Source organism: Oryctolagus cuniculus, chromosome 6 (genome assembly GCF_051225735.1).
Source record: "Oryctolagus cuniculus isolate XC-2025 breed Fujian yellow rabbit chromosome 6, ASM5122573v1, whole genome shotgun sequence".
Lineage (NCBI taxonomy): Eukaryota > Metazoa > Chordata > Mammalia > Lagomorpha > Leporidae > Oryctolagus > Oryctolagus cuniculus.
In genome coordinates, this window is record NC_142872.1 from 165,421,690 (window position 1) to 165,446,869 (window position 25,180).

At 54.6% G+C, this 25,180-nt stretch overlaps 1 protein-coding gene and 1 long non-coding RNA gene across 4 annotated transcripts in view; one reads left to right on the forward strand and one right to left on the reverse strand.

The window, feature by feature from the left end:
• The window catches only part of KCNK9 (potassium two pore domain channel subfamily K member 9), a 55,759-nt gene extending 52,959 nt beyond the window's left edge, over positions 1-2,800 (reverse strand). Inside the window, exon 1 of one of the 3 annotated variants that reach the window (XM_002710554.6) lies at positions 1,418-2,799. In XM_002710554.6, the coding sequence (XP_002710600.2) occupies positions 1,418-2,027 (610 nt within the window). In that variant the 5' untranslated portion in view covers positions 2,028-2,799. Of the gene's footprint in view, positions 1-1,417 lie in introns of all 3 variants that reach the window. The other 2 variants (XM_089335759.1, XM_070075539.2) reach the window with 2 other exon arrangements.
• On the forward strand, positions 1,507-24,637 carry LOC138849991 (uncharacterized). The gene is made up of 2 exons (XR_011389348.2): positions 1,507-1,646; positions 23,023-24,637. It is a non-coding gene; the product is annotated as an uncharacterized LOC138849991 (long non-coding RNA).
• Positions 24,638-25,180: the final 543 nt, after the last annotated feature.

The window sequence follows — 25,180 nt, forward strand, 5'->3', positions numbered from 1 at the left end:
TCTGGTTCTGGGGTGCACGGGCACCTGTCCCCAGAACCAATGCCATGCACGAAGCAATGGCAGAGCCCAACAGGACGTCTCAGAGCCCGGAACACTGTGTGGGCAGGAAGGACAGTTCTGCGTTTCGGGTGCTAGGCAGAGGGCATGGGGCCATGAGGGAGCGGAGTCGGTTGTGTAGACAACAGGAGGACAATTTTCTTCCCTAAACATAAAAGACCTGCACCAATGAATTAACATAGAAAACACGATGACTCTCTCAAAAAAAAAAGTCTTCAACCAAGGAGACAGGCCGTCCTATGCTACTGCTTCCTGTTGCATATGGCACTGAAAAATGCTGGGTTTTTTTTTCTTTTTTTTTAGTCACACAGCTTCCACACAAAGCAAAAACACCAAGAGGGAGACAAGAGGGGTGAGTCCAAGGGGGGCTGCGAAGGCACAGGGGCAAAGGGGCCCTGAGGGGGCTCTGAGGTTGGAGGGGATGGCCCGAGGGTGGCAGCTGCCATGCTGGGGAGGCGGTGAGCCAGGGACGCCGCCCTGTCTCCTGCCAGCCGGGCACCAGGATGTGGGCACCTGCTCAGTTCCCACGGGTCTCAGATGGGATGGCAGTGAGGTCTCCCCAGGGGCCACCACAGCCTTCCCTCTTCAGCCAGCACTCTGGAGCCGGGGACCCACAGGCAATCCACAGCGTCCCAACTGCACCCTCCCTCGAGAAGCCATTAAACTTGACCAGTCTCTGGACAAGGTCCAGCCTTGCCTTTCTCGCTGTCGTGGCCTCCAGGGTGGGCAGCTACCACCCACCCGGCCGGCCCCTGCCCTGGATCCTGGAGCAGCAACCCACCCACCTCTGCTGCCGTCCCCACCCCAAGCACTGGTGCGCAAACTCCCTCCTGGACAGGGGCTTCCCACCTGCCTCAGCTCCACAACTGGCGCTTAGGGGCCAGGGTGGGGGCAGGGGAGCAGACCTAAAACCTGGGCCCAGAGAAAGGGGCAGAGCCCGGCCACCCCAGGCGCAGTCCCTCGGCCACCTGAATCCGTCTCGGCGAACCGGTGCCAGGCCAGCCCTCCCCAACTCCCAGGGAGGTGGGAAGTGCGAGGCTTGGAAGCCCGCGCGGCGACGCGCAGCCCGCGCCGGGGCGGCGGGTGGGTGGGTGTCGGCTCCGGGATTATTCTTAGCGCTCCGCTCTTTTCGCAAAAGTGGCGCCTCCGCCCTCCCCGCTCCAGCACGCTCGCTCCGGGCTCGCGCGCCCGGCCCAGACACCAGAGCCGCGGAGCGCACACCGGGCCGGGTCCCCAGGGGCGAGAAGTGGCGGCGCAGGGCGAGCGGGGCGCGGGGGGGGGCTCCCCCTAGGGAGTCGGGGGCGCTGGGGGAGGGCCCTCGGCCCCCAGCACCCAGCCCTGCGCCTCGCGGTTACCTTACCTATGGTAGTGATGACGGTGATGGCAAAGTAAAAGGAACCGGCGAATTTCCACTGGACGCCGGCGCGGTGCGGCTCCGACTGCAGGATCACCAGCTCCAGCTGCCGGTAATCTTCGTTACTGATGTTGTACTTCCCCTTGATCCGGATCTCCTCCGCCTTGAGTTTCTCCTCCTCGCGCATCTCGTGGTCGGACTCCAGGGCGTCGAAGACCGCGGCGCCCACCAGCAGGTAGGTGAAGGTGCACGCGATCAGCGACAGCGTCCGCACGTTCTGCCGCTTCATGGCTGCGAGCAGGGAGCCGGCGCGGGGGGCATGTCCCGCGGGCTCACCGCCGCCCTCGCCCCACTGCAGCGCCCGCCGCCCTCCGCCGCCGCCGCCGCCGCCGCCAAGTTGCAAGCGGCGACCGCAACAGCAGTAGCAGCAGCAGCCCTGAGGCGGGGGGCGGGGAGGCTGGCGGGGGCCCCGCTGCCAGTGATGGCGGGGCAGGGGCTCCGTGGCAACCACCGACTGGCACAGGACGTTGTTGGAGCGCCGGGGCCAGGCGTTCCGGAATCTGGACACCCTGCGCCAGAGCCGGCCGAGGTAGCCGGTCCCACTGCGCAGGGCCATGCAAAGTGGCCCCACTGAGCACCGCGCGGGCTACGCTGCCCTCCGCACCCCGCCCCCCTGCACCCACCGGAAAGGCAGGGGCGGGAGCGAGAGCTGGCGAGAGAGGCGGGAGTCGGGGGGATGGGGTGCGGCGGGAGAGCCGGGCCGGCTCCCGCGCGCTGGCACCCAGCTAAGAGCCCGCAGGTGCGCGCACGCCCCCTGGGACCTCCTTCGCTTTCACCCCTTCTCGCTCCCCCTCTGTTGGGGGTTAGAAAAGTTTGCTAAGTGTCCGCGGCTCGCGGGTCTCCGGAAAGCGGGTGGGGGGGGTGCCCAAGCAGGTGCAGCGAGCAGGGCAACCGCACGCCCCTAGGTCCGAGCGCCCCGAGCCCACCTAGGCGCGCGGGAACGCAGGAGGGTCGCCGCCGAGCGCTGGCTGGTTGGCGAAGTTTGCTCCGCTCAGTCTCCGAGGCGCGGGAGCGGGGCGCGGCCCCAAGACGGCAAAGCCCGCGGCGGAGCGGCTTCGGGTGCGGCGGCGGAACCGCGCGCGGCGGCGGCGGTCGACCAGCCGGCGTCTCCGGGGGTGGCAGTCGCGGCGGCGGCCGGAGTGGTCCCGCGGTCCTGGCGGAGCTGCAGGGTGGGCGCGGGCGCAGGAGCCGCGAGTGGGTCAGGGCCCTTCGGCGTCCGGGTGTCCAAGCAGGCGGCTGCTGCGCTGGTCTGCCCGGGGCGCAGTGTGCGTGCGCGCCGGAGGGAGCCGGAGTATGTATCTGTGTGTGCGTGTGCGTGTGTGTGCCTGTGTGTGCGCTTCACAGCCCCGCTCCGGCGGGAGGGCCGCGGGGGGTGGGGGCCGGGAGACGCCGAGGCCGGGCCTCCCTCCCTCCCTCCATCCTCCCTCCCTCCCTCCTGCAGCCTCCAGGGCGCGCCACCGCCCGCCTGGTCCCCCGCCAGCTGGAGAGGCGGCCGCGGCAGCTCCCACTGCAGCCCGAGCGCGGCGCAGGGCGCACGCGGAGGGAGCCCGGGAGAGGCGGCCAGAGCCGCCTGGGAGCGGGTGGGGGAGGGCCGAGCCCTGGGCGCCGCCGGAGTGGGGCTGGGGAGGAGCCGCCAGCCGGTTTCGGCGGGGGATGGGAGGATAAATGAGACTGGTTAGGTCTTTCCAGCCCGGCTCCCCGAGAGCGCACGCGGCCATGGCGGGCGGAGAGTTTGAGGGACCCAGGGCTGGGAGAGCGACATGGGATTCAGCCCCCGCAAGCAGATGATGGAGGGAGAGGGGAGATCCGGCAGAGAGCGGGGTGCACGCGGGGAGCGCGGCCCACCCCCCGCCAACGCCGCGCCAGGCCCAGCCACCCCGCGCAAGAGCGGGCAGCCGGCCAGAGGCGCAGCCGTGCCGAGTACCGGGTCCCCGAGAACGGCCCAGCACCCGCCGGTCTGAATCGCGCCCCGCGCCCCGCCTGATGGTGGGACTGCAGCGCGGGGACGGCGCACTCCCACCTTCCCTCTTTTCCAAGAATTCGCCTGGGTTCCCTGCGTAGCGCGCCGGGCGCGCCTCGAACGAGGCGGCCCTGCCCCTAACCGCGGCTCCGCGAGCTGCGCGGGGCGCGGAAGGAACCAGGAGCTCGGAGCCGGCGCAGCCGCTCCTCGCGTGCAGACACAGGGCCTTGCCCGGCATTGTCTGTTTCCCGCGCCCCTTCCCCATCTCCCTCTGGGTCGTCGAGAGGTTTCGCCTCGCACACCGGCCTCCTCCATCCCCTGGAGCTCGAAGCGGGGACCCGCCGCAGAGAGAACCCCCTGCCCGGGAGGAGGCGGCCACTTGGGGAAAGGGTAGCTCCCGGTGGCGGGCCAGAGGCCGCCCCCATAGACTCAGGGTGCGCTGAGGAGTGGGGTCCAGCGCCAGCACCGCTCGCGCGCTCCCGTATCCCTGTCCCCTGCGCGAGCCGCCTTGGGCTGTGCTCGCTCCCGGTCTGCACGGATGGGGCCCAGCAGATCCGAGCCCCCTGTGCGCCACCGGGGTCCTAGCGGGGACGCTCCTCACCCCCTTGGAGGGCTCCGAGTGTCCGCTGGGTGGGGAGGGGGCGCGCGCGCTGCGGGCCACGTGGGGACGGCCGGGGTTCTGTGGGGTCTCAGGCGCCGCGGAGCGCGGGGGCGGGGACTGCCACCCCCACACGCGCTCTCCCCAGAATTCGCTATGGAACCCGAGGCCCCCGGCTGCCGGGTGAGTCACCGCGAGCGGGCGACAAGGATTCCCAGCAGCTGGGAATTCATCGCACCGCGGCTCGGCCCACGACGGATCCCCGGGAAGGCGCCACCCCCGAGTCAGCCGTCGGGCCGCCGCGGAGCGCAACAGCCGGCCGGCCCGGGCGCCACCAGGGGGCGCTGGACTCCGGCCCACGGGCGGCCCCGCGAAGTCCAGCCACCCGTGGGCTCGGTGCGCTCCCGGGACAGGCTCCGTGCGGTGCACGGCTTGAGGTTTCTTGCAGCCCCGAGGGGAGCGAAACGGCTCGTGTGTGTGTACGGGTGGGGACATCACGACCCGGTGTTACAGACTGGAAGGCTTCCAAGGAGACCGGCTCCGCGCCCAAGGTTGCGCAGCCGTTCTCCGCTCCCTCGACCCCGCGCCCGGCCCTCCTCCCTGGCTCCCTTCGGGGACCCCAGCTGCTCTGCGTCTGACTCCAAGCTCCAGGCGCCTTGAGTGGCCGCCCGCAGCTCCCAAGGTGGCCACTCCCTCTCCCGCTCCCTGGGAACCACGGAAGGAGAGGGGGCGTCCCAGCGGGGCAGGTGCATCCCGAGCTCCCTGCAGCAAGGCCTGGGTCCTGCCCGCCCCCTGCACCCGCAGCACGGTGGTGGTCTGGTTCCAGTCCCCGCGGCTGCCCCGGCAGGGGTCCTCGGGGTCTCAACTCCCTTACAGCCTGGACAGGGATGGAGCTCAGGTGTGGCCAGTCAGGGCCCTGGCTCTCCCGGGGCCACGGGCATTGGCTGTCGAGGGCTCAGGCGCCCACCTCTCAGCCAATGGGAGCCTTGGGACAAAGTCTGAGAGCGGCTGGGGCAGAGCCAGGAGGTGGGAAGTGGGCGGATCACCCCCTGATCTTTCGGATGGTGGAAGTAGGCAGTGTCCTAGAGCAAGCCTCTCTTTGCCAGACGCCACCTGCCCAGTGCCTCCTGGGCCTGCAAGCTGGGTTCACAGCCTGTCTGCGCCCCTTCAGTGGTCACCCCTAAAGCAGTCTTACAGATAATACAGAATGCCATGGCTTTATGGCTCCATTCCCTATGCAGGGAGAGCGTGCCCACTGCACCCTCGCTTTAGTCAGCAGGGCTGGGCAGGACCCGGCTCCCGAGCCAGTCCTTCTTCCCCAAGTCCCCTGTGCCCGGCTGCGCTGGGAGCAGGCAGGCGCCACGCTCTGGGCCTGTTTTCCCCAGGCCAACTCCTGGCTGTGTCTACCAGCACAGCGCAGGTACACCCTGCGTGCTGGGGAGAAGCCAGGGCTGTCTGTTGCTCCAGTCCAGCTCCCTCTGCTGTGTCTACTGCTGTGTCACACTGGTGTCCCCACCTTTGAAAACAAGCAGAGCACAGGCTCCGTATCCCCATTTCACAGACCAGAAAGGTGAGGCAGGAAGAAGCCCCAGGCCCCAGCAGAGAGCCGTGCTGAGAACAGGTCTCCACGTCCTACCTCTCGGGTTTGGCAGCGACATCTGCACAGTTGATGGACCTCGGGCTGTGTCAGTTTCTGGGGCCTGTCCGGAGCTCCCCGATCTTGGAGCTGACGGCGCCGTCTGGGGAACCGTGGCTGGAACAACGGGCAGTTTCCCAAACTCCTGTGGCCATGCACCTGCCTGTGGGCCGGGAATCTGCCACGCCACCGGTCGTCCTGGAGGTTTCCACGTGGGCACCGGCAGCTGGGTGGCCCGCACGCACGGCTGTGGCAGGAGTGGGCTGGGGGCAGGACACACAGCTAGAGGACTTGCAACAGACGGGACTTAGCGGATGACGAGCAGGTCACTCGGTGACTCGGGGCACCGGCCTGAGGCATAGCCCGGCCAAGCCCCCTCATCCAAGCCCCTCCGGGCTGAAGCCAGGGACGGCCCCACAGGCTTCGCAAGGCAGCCTGAGCCAGCAGTCTTGTCCACACAGATCCAGAAATAGCAGCACAGCGTTCCCCACAGAGCCCAGGTTGCTGCCCAGATCAATCGGACACTCAGCAGAGGGCTGCCCAGCTGACGGCTCCCAGAGTGGGAGCGGGAGCCCTGTGTCCGCCACGAGGGTCTCATTCATGGGGGCTGGAGAGGCAGAGTCCCTCCCCCTCCCCAAAGGCCACTCTCCAACCAGGCCCAGGGGATGGAGGGCAGCTAGCTGGGTCCAGGGCTGGCAGGGAGGCTGGTCTGACCCTGGCTTCTGCTTGTGGGTGTCCTGGGACTGGGCACAGAGCAAGGCTGCTGGGCATTTTCTGACCAGGGTAGTGGGTGTGGGGGGAGGTGGGGGGAGGGAACAGAACACGTGTGGCCAGGAAGTGGCACTGGCAAACTCTCTGGGTCACCTCCCCACAGCTCCATGCAGAGACAGGCATTCAGAGTAAAGCGACACTGGCTGGCGGCTCGTCTGCCCCCTTAACGACAGACATAAATTAATTACAAATCAAATTAAAACTAAAACTCTTCTGCTTTTACAACTAAACGAAAATCGTAATTGAGAAGTCACCAAGTGTGAGAACCAGGGGAAGTCACCAAACGCGTTTCCCCGTCTTGCACCTGGGAGACGGGCAGGACTGCCTCCGAGGGCACAGGAGAGGGAAGCACACCGTGGCGGGGGCGGGGGACTCCCGGCAGAGCGAGGGGCACCCCTGGGATTGAGCTGGGTTTGCCCTGGGCGAGGACCCTCTCCAAGCACGGGCCTGTCCCTAGCGTACACACCCAGCTCCCCACTGGAACCCTCGGTTTGCCCAGCCGAAGCCCCGAAGCCTGCTCAGGCTCCTGTGATGAGCCAGTTCCGAGTCCCTGTGCGGTCATCTGCTCCCTGTGTGTCCTTGGGAATGGGAGGGACCCTCGCTGCTTGTCCATCAAACACTGGGAAGGGAGCTCGACCAACCGGGACAAAGTGAAACGGGGCGTGGCTTGGCCCTGCCCGAGCACCCAGCACCCAGCACCTGCTTGGGCACGGGGGACACGCTGCCCTCTTCTCCCCGCCTTACTGCCCGCCAGCCGGGGCGCAGTGCCAGCCGCTGCCTGCGTGCCCTGGAGACGCTACTACGCTGCCAGCGCCCTCCCGACGGGAGCTAACTTTAGCCCAGTCACATGGTGCATTAGTTGTGCCTGTGCCGAGAGTTTACAGATCCCTGTGGAAGGTGTTTAAATATTTTTCCTTTTTGGAAGCCTGGATCTCGCCTCTGCCATTTTCACCTTTGTGTGGCAGGAGGTATTTTTGCAAACGCAGCCGAGGTGGCAGCGATTTTGCTGCGTGACACGGTGTCCCTGTACACCGGCTGCTATTTCGGGGACACACAGGTGCACGTTTGTATTGCTGCAGGCATTGTCAACTCCAGGGAGAGGGACGAGGGTGCTTCCAGAGGCCCCTGAAGGCCCTCTAGGCCCTGCAGCACTGGTGCCTCCCCCAGAAAGCCTTCCTGGACCCCCAGGACTGGGCCAGCTCCCTGGCCCTCAGTATTCCCCGCTGCAGAAATGCCTCTGCCCTCAGCACCGTTGTTCTGGCCCCTGCACTAGATGCATAGCTCTCTAGGGGCTCAGAATCCTACTCCACACGCAAGTCCCCTCCCTCGAGGCCTCAGGAGGGGCATGGCTGCTTCTGGGCGGCTGTCCCTACCTCTAGGTCGCTCTGAGTCCCCAACACCACCTCCCAGCCAGGCAAGGTGGGCGAGCGATGGCCGAGTCGGGAGGCGGAGGCCCCCAGATGGCACAGGAGCTGGGGAGCGCAGGCCGGCTCCTGCCGTGTGGCCGTGGCGGGCTGGCTGGCAGAGGGGCCAGCTCCCAGGCTGCCAGGATGTGTCCAGCACGCAGTGGGGCCTCAGCCAGTGTGTTAAGCCCTTCCCATCGGGCTGGAGGGCGCTCTGGCAACGAGGTTGTCTTTCTTGCTTGGGAAGTCCAGGGCCTTGCCCAGGGTCAAGGAGCTAATTGCTGGCAAAACCGGGACAGTGTCCCCTGAGGAGCAACCCGGGCTCCAAGCAGCTTAGCAGCCCAGTCCCTGCCCCCAGGGGCAAACAGCAAGAGCCCTGTTTCCACACAGAGATGGTTCATGGAGAAAGGTGGTCCCAGCGGAGCAAAGCCTGAGACAGGTGCCCGTACCGAGACGATGAAGCCGAGGCCAGTGATGGTCTGGGCCAGGGTGAGGGCAGAGTCCCTGGGAAGATGGCATTTGGCCTGAGGCTTGGATGACACACTTGGCTTTGGAAGCAGGAGCCTGGGGGCAGAGGGGACGGATGCAAAGGCCCTGAGGGGACAGGACAGAGCAAGGGGCAGACGAGGCCGGGCTTGGCAGCAGGAGACGCTGGCCTGGAGAGGCTGGGGCTTCCCTCTACAGGCACAGAGCGTCCCACCGTGCTCCGGGTGGGAGCGGGAGCCGTGGCACCCCCAACCCTGCCAGCACCCCAGCACCAGGGCCCGGGGAGCTCCCCCATGGGGCTTCTCTTTCTGGAGGCAAAAGGTTGGCCAGAAATGGGCCGCCAATTAAAGCGATAAAGACTGCAGCTCTGATGAGTGTAACCACGCCAGCTGCAACACGTGCCCGTCAGCAGCCTCCCAGAGACCACAGCGGGTACCCTGTCTACTCTGACCCCTCACGGGGCCGAGACGGCTCCGAGACGCCTGGGACAGCCCTGGCAGACACTAGGGGATGGACGTCGCCACCCCCACCCCCACTCCTGGATCCTCTTTAATGTGGGAGGTTGAACCACTGGCCCCGTCTTAATATCATGTCCTTTGTTTTCATCATAGAAATAATACTTGTTTTGCACAAAACCTGAAAAAGTAGAGAAAAGTATCAGAAAACAAAAAAAAAAAACAGCCCCCCAGTCCCAAGGATCCACCCCCAGGTCAGCGAGACAGGACCACTGCAGCCAAGGGGTGCCAGCACGGCAGGACCACCAAACTAGGAGTCTAGTTTGAGGGAGGAGTGGCAGTGCAGGGTGACCAACGCTCTGGGGGCTGGGGCAGGGGCTGAAGGAGGACCTGGATAGGAGACAGGGATGCCACTGAGGCCACGCCCCTCCCCAGCCAGCACGCTCCGAGTGCATGGCGCCTCTTGTTCTTGCTTTAATACTCAGTTCCTGCTTGCAGCCCTGGTCAGCGTGGCACAGGGCTCTGCCCCAGGCCACAGAGCCGGCTTGGGATGTGCCAGACAGTGGAAGCCCCCCACGCCAGCCCAGGGCCCTCCTGGCTCCCCAGGGAAGCCACCTTCCCCCTGGTTCCCTCCTGGGATCCAGACAGGCTGTGTGGTTCCCTTCTCAGCACAGGTGAGCACGGCAAGAAGGCGCGCTGGTCGCCGCTGTCTGTCCCCAGCTCACCAGTGGTGGCTTCCCCTGAGACTCCTGGACATCCAAGCCAGGCAATTCCACACCCATCAGAGAAAGGAGGTGCAGGTGGGGCGCCCAACAGGACAGAGCATGGGGCCAGGTGGCCAGGAGACAGGAGCGATGGTGGGGAGAGGGTCAGTGGCACAGGCTCCTGCCTCGGGTCCAGGTGTTTCCACGCCAGAGCCCCACCTCCCCCAGACTGGAGCTCAGGATCCGGGGGGCTCAGCACCAGAACAGAGCCTCCTTTCTTTCCCGACTCACACACCTGTTGGCCTCTACCCGGCCAGTTCCCAACCCAGGCTCCAGGGGCTGCACCGGTGAAGTGGGCACAGTCTGGGTCCCCAAGGAGCTCACATCACAGCCCCTCCCCCCACGGCTTGGCCGCCATCAGCCATCTCCCTCACAGCTCAGCCCCAAACGCACCGCACCCCTCCCCTCCTGCCCCAGTACAGCCCCTCCTTGCCCTGCTGAGCCGACCCAGCTCACGCCTCCCCCAGCCACGACTTTGCCCTCTGCTCTGGCGTCATGGAAAGCACGTGGGGGAAGGACTCGGGGTTCCCCTGCCTCTCCCTGCTGCACACGCACTTGGGGTCAGGCCTGCATCGCCGAGTGAGCGCGCCCAGCCTCTGCCGCTCCCTCTCCTTTGTGTCTCCTGAGTTTCTCTGAGGTTCAGCGTCTCAGCCCAGGGTGTCAGCCGTCAGCCACCGTCCCTGAGCCCTCAAGAGTTGACAGTCGGATGCTCCCAAGAAGGGAGGGGTCGCACTTAGACATTTCTCCTTCATCCTATCTTCACCACAAATATTTGAAAAATAAAACAAAAAATGTATTTCTCGCGCATGTGAGTCAACAGAGGCCCCTGGAGCCTCACGCCAGGCTCCCCCCGATCCGGGATTCAAACCCTCAACAGGGAACAAGAAGGTGGCAAATCCAGCCATGGTTCCCAGCGCTTCTGCCCTGCCTCGCTTCTGTTCACATCTCACGACTGACCTCACACTCAGCAAAGACCCTGGCCCGAGAATCGTGTTCCCACCCAAGCTCTCGTGCCCCCCAGGAAGGCAGAGAAAAGCCATCTGGGGGTGCTGTGCGTGTCATCAGCCCCCGCTGAGGTGAAGACTCAAGGAAGACTTGAACCCAAGAACAAGACAGAACCAAGTCCACAAAACAGCGAGAGATGAGAAGGGCGAGGTATGGCGGTGAGCTGGGACCCGGACGCGGGGGCACGTTGACCAGAGTGGATGAGGCTTGGCCTGTCTTGGGCTCTGCAAGGCTCCTGAAATAGAGGCCAAGGACAAGCTCCAGTGCCTGCCTCCTCAGAAGTCACAACACAGGAACCCGAGGAGCTGGCGGCAGGGAGAGGCTGGAGTTCTGCCCGAGACCAAGGCCGGAGTTCTGCCCGAGACCAAGGCCGGAGTTCTGCCATGACCAAGGCCGGAGTTCTGCCATGACCAAGGCCGGAGTTCTGCCCGTGACCAAGGAGGGACAAGCCGGGGGCCAAGGAGGGACAAGCCGGGGGCCAAGGGAACTTGGTGCTGTGTGACACAGTCGGGATCTTGTCTTTAATCAATAGCAGAGAGATCTGGGTGTGGTTCAGTACGCGGAGAGAAGGAGGCGGCCCTGGAGGCGGGGCAAGGGGATGCAGGGACTCCCGGAGACACGAGGGGAGGAAGGGAGGCAGCACTACTTGAAGAGGAAGGAAGAGCAAGATGAGTCTTCCACCAGAAAACTTAGGAACTGCATGGGATGCGCCAATGGGATAACGGGGAACTTTTAGACGGAAGCGTCCGGATTCTTCCCAGGGAGAAGGGATCCCTCACACGCAGTTCAATGAGCCACAGAAGCCAACTCCAAGCTGTTTATTAGAAACACACTCAAAAGTGATTTCCAACAGCACTGAAAATAGAAATGGCTGGTGAAATATGGACAAGAGTAAAGTAGATGAAAATAAGGCAGGACTGGCAAATATTTATCTCAAAAAAGTTCCGTGAATTTAAATGTGGTAAATTACCACATTGTACCAAGAAGCAATATATGGCCAGAAGCCTGTGTGAAAAAAAAAAATTAAAAATAAAATGAGGGCTACATATGTAGAGCAAAAACTACTAGCAAAGAAAAGAGCATTTAAAAGAAATATAACTACAGGGAAAGACGACTGTGCACCTCTACCAGAAATTAGAAAAAGTGTCTGACAATGATGTGCAGTCCAATGTACCACACGGGCATGGCTTGCATCCTGGCTTGGACAAGTCAGATTTAAAACATAGCTTTAGGGACAATGAGGGCCATGTGGGTGAACATCAGTGGAGCTGTAGCTGATCAGAGAACCTCACTCTGACTTTCTCATCTGCATTAAGCTGCTGGCTATGTAGGGAAGCCGACTCCTTAGTAAAAGAACCTTGGGTTTCCAGGGAGTGAGATACCACGAAGCCTGTGGATTACTTTTACCCACCACAGTGACAAATGTGGCAGAATGAGCACCTCTTGCATCTTGGTTCATTATACGAGAGGTCTTCAAAAGTCTATGAAAATGTGTATTTTGTCTATTTTCTAAAAGATTTCTTTATTTATTTTGAAAGTCTGTTACAGAGAGAGATCGAGAGAGAGAGACTCTTCCATCCACTGGTTCACTCCCTCAATGGCCACAAAGCCCAGCACTGGACCAGGCTGAAGCCAGGATCCAGGAGCTTCATCTGGGTCTCCCGTGTGTGTGGCAGGGACCCAAGCACTCAGCCCATCTTCCACTGCTTTTGCAGGCCATTAACAGAGAGCTGGATCGGAAGTGGAACAGGCAGGACACAAACTGGTGCCCATATGGATGCTGGCACCGCAGGCAGTGGTTTTACCCACTATGCCACAGTGCCAGCCCACAAAAACGCGTCTTCTGAAAAAATTATGAATGGATTTAATTTTGTTTGCATCAGAAACTTTCTGAAGTTCTCTCTCTCTGCTTTTTCTGGCACATTTGAAAATTTTCAAAAATAAAAAATAACCAACGTAATGACACCATAATTGAAAAATGCGAAAAACAAATGTATATATACAAAGGAGAATACATTTTCATACGTCCAAAGACTACTGGTAAGAACCAGCCTGTAACAGGATGTATGTCTTCCCCAATTCAAGAGCAGAGTTTTGCACAGGCTGCGTGCCCTGTGCATGCCTCATGCCAGCAGGAGTCAATAGTAAGAGGGGAGCAAAACAAACAAACAAACAAGCAAACAAAAACTTTACCTGAAAAATTCCACAAGCCCAACCTGACCCCTGAGTCAAAAAGAGAACCGAAGGCTATCTGGAAGGCAAAGGATGAGAGAAACGCCTCATATTAAAAGCCAGGGAGCTGAGTTGAGACATTCCACTAGAAATGAGGAGAGACTGAACGTCAGCATTTACCACTTGTCTGGAGAAATCCAGGAACGAAGCAACAGAGGAAACAAGAAAGAGGGAATTCATGAGGATAAGAAAGGCAACGGATGAAAGAGAAAATTATTTAAAAAAAAAACAGAAAAATAAGTAAATGCAAAGGCTGGCTCTTTGAACATGCTAATAAAATAGAGAAAAACCCTCGTGAGTCCAATTATGGAGAATGAAGAGAGAGTGAAAAGTAAAATTAGACCAGATTAGGGATGAGACGGCAGGCATACCCAATATAACTACAGATACAGGGGAGATAAAGCCATTAGGAGAGGATATCGTTTGCAACTCTGTGATAACAAAATGAAAACCTCCAGGAAATGGACGGCTTCCTAGTAAAAAAGTAAATTACCAAAATCAATCCAAGAAAAATGGAAAATTTTAATAGACCAATTACCATGGAAGATACTAGCAGGTCACTGGAGATCTATCAGTGAAAAGACACCAAAGTCAGACAGGCTCATGGCTGAGTTTTCTGTAACTTCTAAAGGACTAATCATGTTGATGCTGTTTGAACTATTCTGAGCCACAGAAAAAGATATTAGAGACAGTCCCTTATTCGTGCTATTATTCTAGAATAACTTTAACACAAATAATACAAGATAATGTGAACTACAGCCCAACAGGTCTTAAAAACATAGGTAAAAAATTCTAAATAAAGTGCTAGCAAATAGCACTTAGCAGCATACCACAAAAATAACTCATGGCCTTTGTCAGATTTATTCTGGGAACTTGTGGCTGAGACCATTGGCCCATTCTCATTTTGTAGGCATACTGATGCCTGCTGTTGGCATGACCCACGTCAGGGCAGGTGAGGCAGTGGTCATTAGGGCACTGAGGTCTAGAAGTGAACAGGGACTGGACAGAACCAAGACATCCAATGGAGCCTAGACATTTGTCAGGAAATGCCAATATTCTGCAGAGAAATTTTACTGGGTTTATTTTCAGAGCAGGTTCTAAAAGATAATAGTGTTTCAGCATCTTCTAAACATTCCGTAATACCGATTCCATTATGATTTGAAATGCACCGAAGGAAAGGCTAAGGGAATTTTCCTGGGTTTTGATTGCACAAGTTGCTGTGCTGAGCACGTGCCAAACCTAACATCACTGAATTCTCCCAGCAACCCTGACACAACTGATGCCCAGGCAGGCAGGGAGTAGGAGGTGCAGGACTTCCTAGACCATGAGGATAGTGAGAGCAGAGTGCAGATCTAAGTGGCAGTTTTCAATGGCACACATGGAAGCCTCACATGTCCCCTGGTGCCTTCCTGGATCATGGAAGTGTTCCAGTCTCTTTATTCAAAGCCAGGAGCTATGGACTGAGCACTGAATTAGGTATCAGGAGACCTGGGCTCTGTTTCATGTTCTGGCACCAGCCTGGCTGGGGGTTAGGCTCTGACTTTTAAGACATTCTCAGGTTTACAACCTCCTGAGGTCCTCCTAAGACTTGCCCCAGCAGGGCTGGCTGCAGGGAGCTGTCCGTGGTGCTGAAAGCGATCCTGCCTGGAGCCTCCAGCTTTACCCGTTTTCAGAGGAGCTGGCTTGGGAGGCTGCCAAGCAGCACACTGTGATTAATCAGCAGGTTTGAAATGGCAAACTAAATTCTAAAGGGGGAAGGGAGGAAGAATTCTTTATTGGTTTTCTGAGTCAGTGCCAAAGGATCTTTCATTTTCCCAAAAAAGCTATGTCTTTGACACTTCTCATCAACTGAATTGGATATCTCAGTTTTTGCACAGAGACATAGAATTAAGTTCCCGCCGTTCAGGTGAAGAAATGGAGAATCAGCTAATTCCAAAGCCCCGCTTGCTCCTCAGAAGGTCCTTTTCTCAGTGGGAGTCAGCATATGAGATCTTGTGTCCATTACTCGTGCATTTTTATTGTTATTTTGGTTTTTTGAAAACAGCGTGTGTATGTATCCTTCATAAACACACTGATTCACTTCTGGAGTTTCTTGTAATTGGAACCATCCTGAACACATCCTTCTGCACCCTGCTTCATTCCTCCCACAGTACGTTTGTGAAATGCATCTGGTCGGCTGTGTATTTACCATTCTGTAATATTCTATGGGAATATATCACAATATATTTATCCATTCCCCTCTCAATGTGGCATTCCAGTTTAGTCCTTCCCCCTATTGTTAACAATGAACAGCTCTGGAATAAAATTCTGGAACATACCTCACATTGAATAAGACCTTGGATTTCATCAAATGGAATTGCTGGGTCACAGCATATGACCACATGACCAGTTCAGCTCTCCTAGGAGTGGTAGAGAATTCTGGTGCCACCACATCCATTCTCCCCTTCGCCCCATGGGAGATACATCCCATGTGCAGTCTGGAGAGGCAAGTAACTTACTCTGCTCCATCGATTGTGAATGTAAATGGCCTATAGCATTCTAGGCGGAGTCATTTCATTAAACTGTCAGACTCTCAGTTTCTTACCTTTTTCCTCTTTATGGGATATGTTGATGAACAAAAGTATTTTCATAAAGTTGAGTCTATCATTCTTATGAATTTTTGTGTCTTGACTTTATACTTTCTGTGTCTTGATTCAGAGTATCTACTCTCTGTGGCAAGATGATGACAATATTTATGTCTTCTAATTGTTTTAGATGTTCATGCCTTGGTCTTTATCTATAATAGATTTTTGCATGTGATGGTATTATGTTACAACATCTCTCTTTCTTTATAGTTGCTTCTACCACACTGTTTCAGGAAAAGTTCATCCTTACTCCACTGATACGCAGCAGTAACATTTCATACATCAAGTGTGCACAGTCAAGTCTTGGCCCCCCATTGGTCCATTTGTCTACCCACATTAATTACTTCATTATGATACACTTTGACTTATTCTTCAAGAGTGTGTTGGTTATTATTGAGCCTCCGCATTCCTATATAAATTTTAGAATCATTTTGCCAAGTTCCACCAAAAATTGTTAAGGCTTTTACTGTTATTGCATTGAATCTATAGATCAATTTAGTGGGAATTTATATCTTTATGATAGAGAGTCTTCCAACCCATTTATTAAGATCTCCTTTAATGTCCTGCAATAACTTTTTATAACTTTTCCTATAAAGGTCTTAACGTTAAAAAAGACTTATTGTTAGGTTCTGTATTAGTCTCCTATGGATGCTCTAACAAATTACCACCAGCGTGGTGGCTTAAGGCAACACAAATTCATCATCTGACAGTGCTGGGAGCCCAGAGTCTGCAATGAGCGTTTAGGAACGAGCTGGCTGAACGCTTTGTGGAGGCTCTAGGAGAGAGTCTCCTTCCTTCACTCTTCCAGATCCGAGTTTGGGGAATTCCTTGGCTCACAGCCCCTTCCTCCATCTTCAGAGGGAAGTTTAGTTCGTCATGCTGCCATCTGTTTCTCCTTTGCTTCCATTCTCTTCTTTGAAGGACTCTTGTGATTACACTGGGATCACCTGGATAATCCTCCTATCTTAAGGTTAGGCCATCAGCAATCTGAATCTGGGCCCATAATTCTCTTCTGTCATGTAACCCAATATATTCACAGCTATCTTGAGGATGCCTTATTCTTTTCATGGGTTCTTTATATTTTTATAATTCTATAAGTAATACTTTTATAATTTTACTTTTTAGAATTTTGCTTCTTTGATACAGAAATGCTGTGAAATTTTGCTTGCTGATTTTTGCTAAACTTATTAATTCTAATAAATCTGAAGATGCAGCAGGATTTTTGTTATTGATCATATATAAATGACAGTTTTGTTTCTTTCTATGCTTTATGCTTTTTTATTTTCTTTACTTCTAGTGGTTCTAGTATATAAGGACCACTTATATAATGTTGAATAGAAGTGGAGATAATTTCCACCCTTGTTTTTTTCCTCATCTTGAGAGTATTTATAAAGCTACAACAGTGAGAATAAGGTTTGCTTTGTTACTATCTTTTAAAGATACTGTTTATCAAGTCACCAAAACTCTCTAGTCCTAGCTTACTGAGAATTCCTTTTAGGTTTGGGAGCTATCCATTCATGAGTGGATACTGATTTTATCAAGGCATTTTCTTATCTATAAAGATGATTAAAGAATTTTACTCCTTGTTATTGTGATGGATGCATCAATAGTTTTTCTTTCTTTTTAAAAAAGATTTATTCATTTATTATTTGAAAGAGTTATACAGAGAGAGAGAAAAAGCAGAAAGAGAGAGAGGTCTTCCATCTGCTGGTTCATTCCCCAGATGGCTGCAATGGCTGAAGCTAAGCCAATCCGAAGCCAGGAGCCAGGAGCTTCTTCTGGGTCTCCCATGCGGGTACAGGAGCCCAAGGACTTGAGCCATCCTCCACTGCTTTCCCAGGCCATAGCAGAGAGCTGGATCAGAAGTGGAGCAGCCGGGTCTTGAACCAGTGCCCATACGTGATGCCGGTGCTTCAAGCCAGGGCATTAACCCACTGCGTCACAGTGCCATTCCCACATCAATAGTTTTTCTAGAGTGAAACCAACCTTGCATTCTTTGAGTTAAGGATAACCTGGTCATGATACCACATATTTTTCACACATTACTGCATGTTTGCAAAAATTTAGATCAGAAATTTTGCACTTAGGCCAATGAATGACTTAGGCTGATGTCCCCTTTCTTGTGGTGTCTTTGTCAAGGTTTTCTGTTAAGGTTGCACTAGCCTCACATAAAATATTTGAGTGTTTATTCTTTTCCTACACTTAGATATACTTTATAATTATTTTTTCTTTGAATGTTTATTAGAACATATAGTTAAAAACCATCTGAGCTTATAGTTCTCTTTTTGGAAAGTCTTTTAACCACTGATTTTGCTTCTTTAATGGGTTTGGGGTTATTCAGTTTTCCTGTATCACAAATTTTTTTAATAATTGTTTCCAGAAAATTTATATTTTATTTGAGTTTTCAAGTTCATTGGCACAAACTTCTTCATAATGTCCTCTTCTCATGTTTATAATATCCTGCTATTACTGCCCGCAGTGTAATTTGTAATGTCGTTATTTGTGCCTTTTCTTTTTTCTTTAATAAGCTAGTCAGAGGTTTTCTATTTTATCAGCTTTTTCAAGAAATAACCTTCGGCTTTGTGCTATTGTGTATTTCTTCCCTATTTTATTAACTTACAGTCTTGCATTTATTACATCCTTTTACTCTCTTCGCTCTCTTAGACCATCACTTCCAGTACCTGGGGAGGTTGCCTGGCTCATTAACTTTCATCTTTTGATTGTAAGTCTTTATGTTTACAAATTGCCCCTCTAAAAGAAACGACTTATCTGAATCAGACACATTTTTATATATACTCTTATTTTCAACGTTTCCTGTTTTCCATCTGTGGTGATTTCTTTCTTCAACTAGGAATTACCTAGAAGTGTTTCCTAGTTTTGAAACGCACAAGACTTAGACATGTCAATCTGTGACTGATTTCTATCTTAGTCATATTGGGTTCAGAGAATGTGATGTATATGCTAATAGCCCTTCCACTGTAGACTAGGGCACAAAGCAAGGCACACCATATGCACTTGATAAAAGTGTCTTTCCTCAGTTGTTGAATGAAATATTCTATACCAGGGCACTTCAAAGATTCCAGAGAATACTGGAATTAAAATAAAAGTCTAGGCTGGCGCCATGGTTCAATAGGCTAATCCTCCACCTGTGGCACCGGCACACCGGGTTCTAGTCCCAGTTGGGGTGCAGGATTCTGTCCTGGTCGCTCCTCTTCCTGTCCAGCTCTCTGCTGTGTCCCGGGAGTGCAGTGGAGGATGGCCCAAGTGCTTGGGCCCTGCACCCCATGGGAGACCAGGAGAAGCACCTGGCTCCTGCCATCGGATCAGTGCAGTGTGCCAGCCGCAGCAGCCATTGAGGGGTGAACCAACGGAAAAGGAAGACCTTTCTCTCTGTCTCTCTCTCTCACTGTCCACTCTGCCTGTCAAGAAAATAAAAGTCTACGTTGGTGAAAACAACTTAGAAATCAATGGAAAACTTTTTCATAATGCACATTTTCCACAAACTATTCAAAGACCCCCTTCATGTCAAAGACCCCTTCCACTAGGTCAAAATTCATTGAATCTGAGAAATATTCCATACCAATCTTTGTCCCCTTGATTTTTCATTTACTGTGAGAGGTGGGTGAATTCAAATTTCCTACTATCATTGTGTGTTTGCACCTCCTTGTAGTTTTTCTGTCAGCTTTTGCTTTACGTGTTTGAGATTATTAGTTGCATACATATTTGGAATTACAATCACTCCCTGCTGAGGTATCACTTTTATCATCATGATGTCACTATCTTTATTTTTAGAATTTATGTTTTGTCCTAGACTTCTTTTATTTATTTTTTTTCTGGTTCACTTTTTCTTACCATTTTATTTCAACTTTTTGTAACTTTATATATTAATATCAAATGGGGGGCCAGCGCTGTGGCATAGCAGTTAAAACCACCGCTTGCAGTGCAGGCATCCTATATGGGCAACAGTTTGAATGCTGGCTCCTGGTTTAGGGTCAGTGCAGCTTCGGCCATTGCAGCCAATTGGGGAGTGAACCAGCAGATGGAAGCTCGCTCTCTCTCACCTCTCCTCTGTCTGTGTAACTATTTCAAATAAATAAATAAATCTTAAAAATATCAAATGGGAACATCATAAACCTGATTTATAGTTCTCATCTCATCTTTCATTTAGACTATTTAGTCTATTTTCATTTATTGTTAGTACTGATACAGTTATTTTATAGGTATTTTCCAGCTATTACTTAACTGATCTCTGCTTCACTTTTCTCAATTGTAACCTGTGGAGAATGACATCTATAAACATTTTAAGGGACTTATACACATTTATATACATACATATATATGGGAACTTAGAATAAGGTAAACATATTTATTAAGTGTAAACATAACTATTAGCCATTCTGATTGTGGCTTTATTTGTTCTATCATTTATATTTCTTCCTTTAGTTCCTATTCTTTCCTTTCTTGTCTCATTTTGGCAGGAAAGTTTTCCTCATTTCAATTCTGGATTTCACTCATTTATAAGTTGCTCATGTTATTTCCCATTTCTTAATAATTAGCCCAATAATTAAAACTTCTTTAATTAAAGCACCAAGGTCCAAGTTAATCTTTGAGAATGATATTAAAGTGTCCTATGTTGACCCCCATTATCCTCTCAGCAACATTTGCATGATTTTGCTGCATGTGTTAATCCTACCAGGTTTTAACTCCATAACTCATCATTACTGTTCATTCTGTAAATGTCAAGACTTTTCTCCAGATGTACCACCTTTTTCTTCTTTCCCACATCTCTAACATTTCATCTGCCATCCATTTTCTTCTGCCTATACTTCCTTCTTTCAAATCCCCTTTGATGAGGTTTTATGATGAAAAACTATTTCTGATGATATGAAAATGTCAATATTTCACCTACTGGAAAGCATTTTTGTTACTAAGTATATTCTCAGACATCATTCCATTGCCCCGGATAAGAAGTCATCTGTCAGTCAAATTGTAATGTCTCTGAGGGTAATTTGGCGTTTCTTCCTGTCACTTTTTAATAGTATCCCTTTGTATCTGGTCTCCTGAGATTGCATTGTGATGGTCAAGTGTGTGTTTTAAATGTACTGGTATTTGTAATTTGCTGGGCTCCTTGAACATGTGGACTTTTGTGCCTGTGTGTTCCGAGACATTCTGAGTCATTCCATCTCCAGAGGCTGCCTGCTGTCCATCCTCCTCATCTGTTTCCAGGGTCTGAGATCAGACATACTCGAGAGAATTTCTCATGGTGTCTTCCATGTTCTCTCAAGTCTCCTTCAGATTTTCTGGTGCTTTTGCACTGCATTTATTATCATTATCATTTAAAGAATAATTCTATTTATTTGAAAGGCAGAGTGACAGAGAGGGACTGCCTGTTTTAATAACACCTTAAGTTCTCATTCTTTACTGGGTTAATCTGCTCTTCAACATACTCACTAAATATTTCATTTCCATTCTGTTTTCCAGCTTTGGCATGATTCTTTTATGATGTTCTTGTCTTTTTTAAGATTTGTTTGAAAGATACACATATGAGAGAGAGCGGGAGAGAGGGAGAGGGAGAGAGAAGGAGAGAGAGGGAGAGAGAGAGGGAGGGAGAGGAGAGAATCTTCCATCCACTGGTTCACTTCCCAAATGACTGTAATGGCTGGGGCTGGGCCAGGCCAAAGCCAGGAGCCTTTTCCATGTCTCCCATGTGGGTGGCAGGGGCCCAAACACTTGCACCATCTTTCACTTTCGCAGGCAGATTAACAGGGGGCTGGATGGGGAGTGGAACAGCTGGGACTCAAGCCAGCAGCCTTATTGGATACTGGCATTGTAGGCTGTGACTTAACCCACTATGCCACAACACTAGCCCCAACATTCTGGTTCTTGACCCATTTTGATACATTTTTATTTCAGATCATGTATTAAGGATACTTATTTTTCAGTCTGTCTGATGAGTTCGGTAACTGATTCTTTGGCAAGCTGGCATCTGTTGATTTTCTTTTTTTTTTTTTTCCTTCCTGGCTCTCACGTTTGAGGCATTGCTACCTCATGTATTTAGTGACTTTGTTTGTGAAGTCTGACTGATTCATTTTCCTTGTGCAGACTTTGTGGGTCTGGGAGAAAAAGTGGGTTCCTCCAGAAAGGATGCCTTTGCTCTGTAAGATGTCTGGTGTGTGTCTGGATTCTACCGATCCAGGACCACTCTGAAATCAACCGACAGCCTGAAGCCTGAGGGAGGAGTTTACGCCGTGCCATCTGGGGCTGTGACTTCTTGGGTGGGTCCAGTTGGGCTGGACTCCAAGGTGCAGGCAGGGAAACGCAACATCTCCTCTCCTAGGGCGGGAGGAAGGCTGATGTGCACTCACCGTTGACTAAGGCTGTAACCCTTTGGCTCCATGATCAGTGGGGAGCAGTCTCCCATGGGGTCCCCTGCGCGGATGCTCCCACGTCAGCCACACCCACCAAAGTGGCAGCTGGCCTCACTCTTTCTTCCTTTCCTGCCACTCGGATGTATCTAGCACTGTGTACAATCACCATCCTTGTCTGCAATAGGAGTCAGGGCCCCCAGCCCACTCTGCTGAAAGCCTGTTGTCTTCCCCCTTGAAGACACTGTTGGGAGGCCCCAGAAGCCAGGCAGGAACACACATCCCCCTCTCCCCTGCCTGCTGGGGCCAGGTCGCTTCTTCAGATGCCATACTGGCAGTGGTTTCCTGGGGCAGCGGACTAAGAAGCCCCATCTGATGCTTGAAGCTTTGGGAACCACCTGCACCTCCAGCTTTTGCTTGAATACCTCTAGTGACAAAGGGCTCACTCCTTTCCCATTGGAGCATTGCTGTCAGCAAGTTCTGCCTTGCGTTGGTTCTTGTTACCTGATACATGAGCTTGGGCAGGAGACGAGGCGGGCACAGAGGGTCGTGTGCTCAGAGTGCCAGAGGGCACTGGGAAGCGTGTGAGAAGGCGGCAGGTTTGCTGTTGCTCACCAAGAACGACTGGTGTAACGGTGCCCCCGAAATGTGCGTGTTTATCACACCATGGCCAAGCACGGCCACAGGGCTGGCGGGGGCTCAGCTGGGACTTGGCTCCCCGCACATCTCCCCCTGATCCTGGCTCCTGCCTGTGAATGCCTGGTGACTACGGGGCCACTGCAAGCCCGTGCTGCCCAGCGGGAACAAGGATCTGGAGAGCAAAACCAGCCCAGCCAGCTGGCAAAGACCAATGCACAGGGCTCTCATTCCAGTTCTGCCTCTTCCGCCCTGGGCAGGGAAGAGGTCTCTGGACTGACAGGGGCTCTGCGTGACTCCACTGTCAAGGAGCTCACAGCCTGGACCTCTGGGGGCCCACGAGGAATGGAGGCATCCCTGGGACTCCTGCCCCAGGTCCTCTGTCTCAGCCACGGGCCCTGCCACAGCTCTCTGGCCAGGAGGATGCAGCCCTGCCACCTGAAAAGGCCCCTGGCTCCCCACGGCCCTGCGACCAAGCCCCAGCTGGCCACAGCACGTTCAGGGCCTCCTTGCCCTGACCCCAGGTCGCCTCCTGCAGTGGAGCAGGGAGGGTACTCGGGGCACAGGAGAGGGCCTGGAGGCACTAGCGCCCGGCCTCATTTGGGCTTCTTTCCAGGTGCCACGGCCATCTCTAACACCCCCTTCTCCAAGAAGGCAGCTTCACCTCCTGTCCTCAGAGGTCCTCCTCTCTCGTGCCATCTGGCTTCCCGTTTTTGGAAACCGAACATGAAGAAAACTTCATGGAAGAATCACCAGCGTGCTTGCCACTCAGAATCAAACACCGCATGGTTCTCCACGCTGGCTTTCCCAGCATCCTGCGTCTCTGCTGCTCTATTCACAGCCGTATCTTTGTCTACATATGCACTGCACTGACACTGCAGCCTCACCAAGTCTCCGTGAGGACGCCAGAGGCGTCACCTGTGCTCCAGGTCAGCTAAGGCAGGTGTCGCATGTTCTGCGGACACCAGGTGATGTGGAGGGGCTGCCTCCAGGCGTGGGAATGCTCACCCCGCGCTCCAGCGAGCTGCTTCAGCAGGTTTTGGGGTCTGTGCGTGTAGAGGTACAGAGACGCTATTGGCTCCATCCAGAAACGAGGTGCCCAGCCCTGATGCACCCAGAGTCCCTGCCCAGCGCAGGTGGCCCTTCCCAGGTTGCTTCCCCTGCGGATCCTGGAGCTGGGGCCACTGCTGAATGCGAGCCCAGGCTGAGAGGGGGGCGGGGCCCTGCACACCACATGCTCCCACGTCTGCTGGGCCTGGGGCCTGCATGGTGGCCCTGTTGCAGCCTGGGAGGCTGAGACCTGGAGCTGCAGGGGCGTGGGTCCCCAGGCCCCATGGCCTCCGCATGTGGATGGGGCCCTCTCTGTTTCCTGAGAGGTCCGAGCAGGGTAGCCCTCCCTCCCTGGCCCTGCCTGCTTGGCCCCAGCCCTGCTCTTTGTCCCCCACTGCTCCTGGGAGCCATCGGGGCCTGAGGGATGCCCCACACCGGGGTCTGCTGAGGCCCCAGGGCCGTCTGTCCTCCTGGGAGCAGGGGAGCGCAGATCTGCTCCCAGCAGCAATGGGAGCTAAGACAGCCAGGATGCAGGCCCTGAGCAGGGGCTCTCTCGCTCCCTGGGATGGATGATGCTGGCCATGGGCTCTCACTCTCCCTTAAGTCTCCCCGAGGACATTGCTACCAGGGCCACTGGGTGCCGCTCCACCTGCTCCTCTTATGGCTGCTTCTCTGTCCCAGGACTCCACCCCTCCCCTCCCAGACAACCTTTGGTTCCTGTCTCGTCTCAGGGTTTGCTTTGGGGGCACTCTAGCCGGGACCCTGGCCCGTGCGGGGCCGCAGGAGGCCGGCTGCCACGGTTCCAGTGCGGCTCGTCCACTGGAGCCAGGCTGCGCACACGGCGCTGGTGCCCCGGAAGGGGCTCCTGGAGAGGACGGACGGCCCCACGCTGTGCACACCTCGGATGCACGGGGCCGCCTGGCTGGCAGCTGCACAGTTCTCCAGCAACCCACCTCGTGCTTACGTGCCTGGCTGCCGTGGTGGTGCTGCCAGGCGGCGAGCCATCCTCTCTCCTCTAGGGACTGGACGGTCGTCACGAGGGCATCACGAGGGCAGGGTGCTTCCCGCGAGGCTGCTTCATTTATAAACGCTTGCCTGTCTGATCTCCCTCACCCGCACCGCCACCATGGCCGTGGCCTCCCAACCTCCCAGCCGTGAGCCGAATAAACCTGTGTTCTTCAGCGCTTAGTCCTGGCTTTTCTGTTACAGCCGCACAGAGAGGACCAAGGCGCCAGCTAAGGTCCAGCCTCTGTACAGGGTACAGTGCCCAGGTATAGCAGGACCCCAGGCTCCTAGTGCGTGCCCTCAGGGGCAGGGAGGCAGCAAGGCCATGGGGATGGGGGTGGGGAGGGGAGGGGCAGGGGGCACCCCTCAGCCCAGGCTAGGGTCTGTAGTGCCATCGTGAAGGGAGAATGCTGCCTTCTGGGGGGGCACGGGTGGGGCAGGGTAGTTTTTTAAGATTTATTTATTTATTTGAAAGGCAGAGTTAGAGAGAGGGAGACAGGGAGGGGGAGTGAGAAGGGGAGGGGAGGAGGGAGGAAGAGGGAATGGGAGGAGAGGGGAGAAGGAGGGAGAGGGGGAGGGGAAGAAGGAGAGGGAGGGGGAGGGGTGAGGGAGTGGGGGAAGGGAAGAGGGACAGGAAGAATCTTCTGTCTCTTGGTTCACTCCCCAAATGGCTGCACTAGCCAGGGACGGGCCAGGCCAACGCCAAGGTGCAGGGGCCC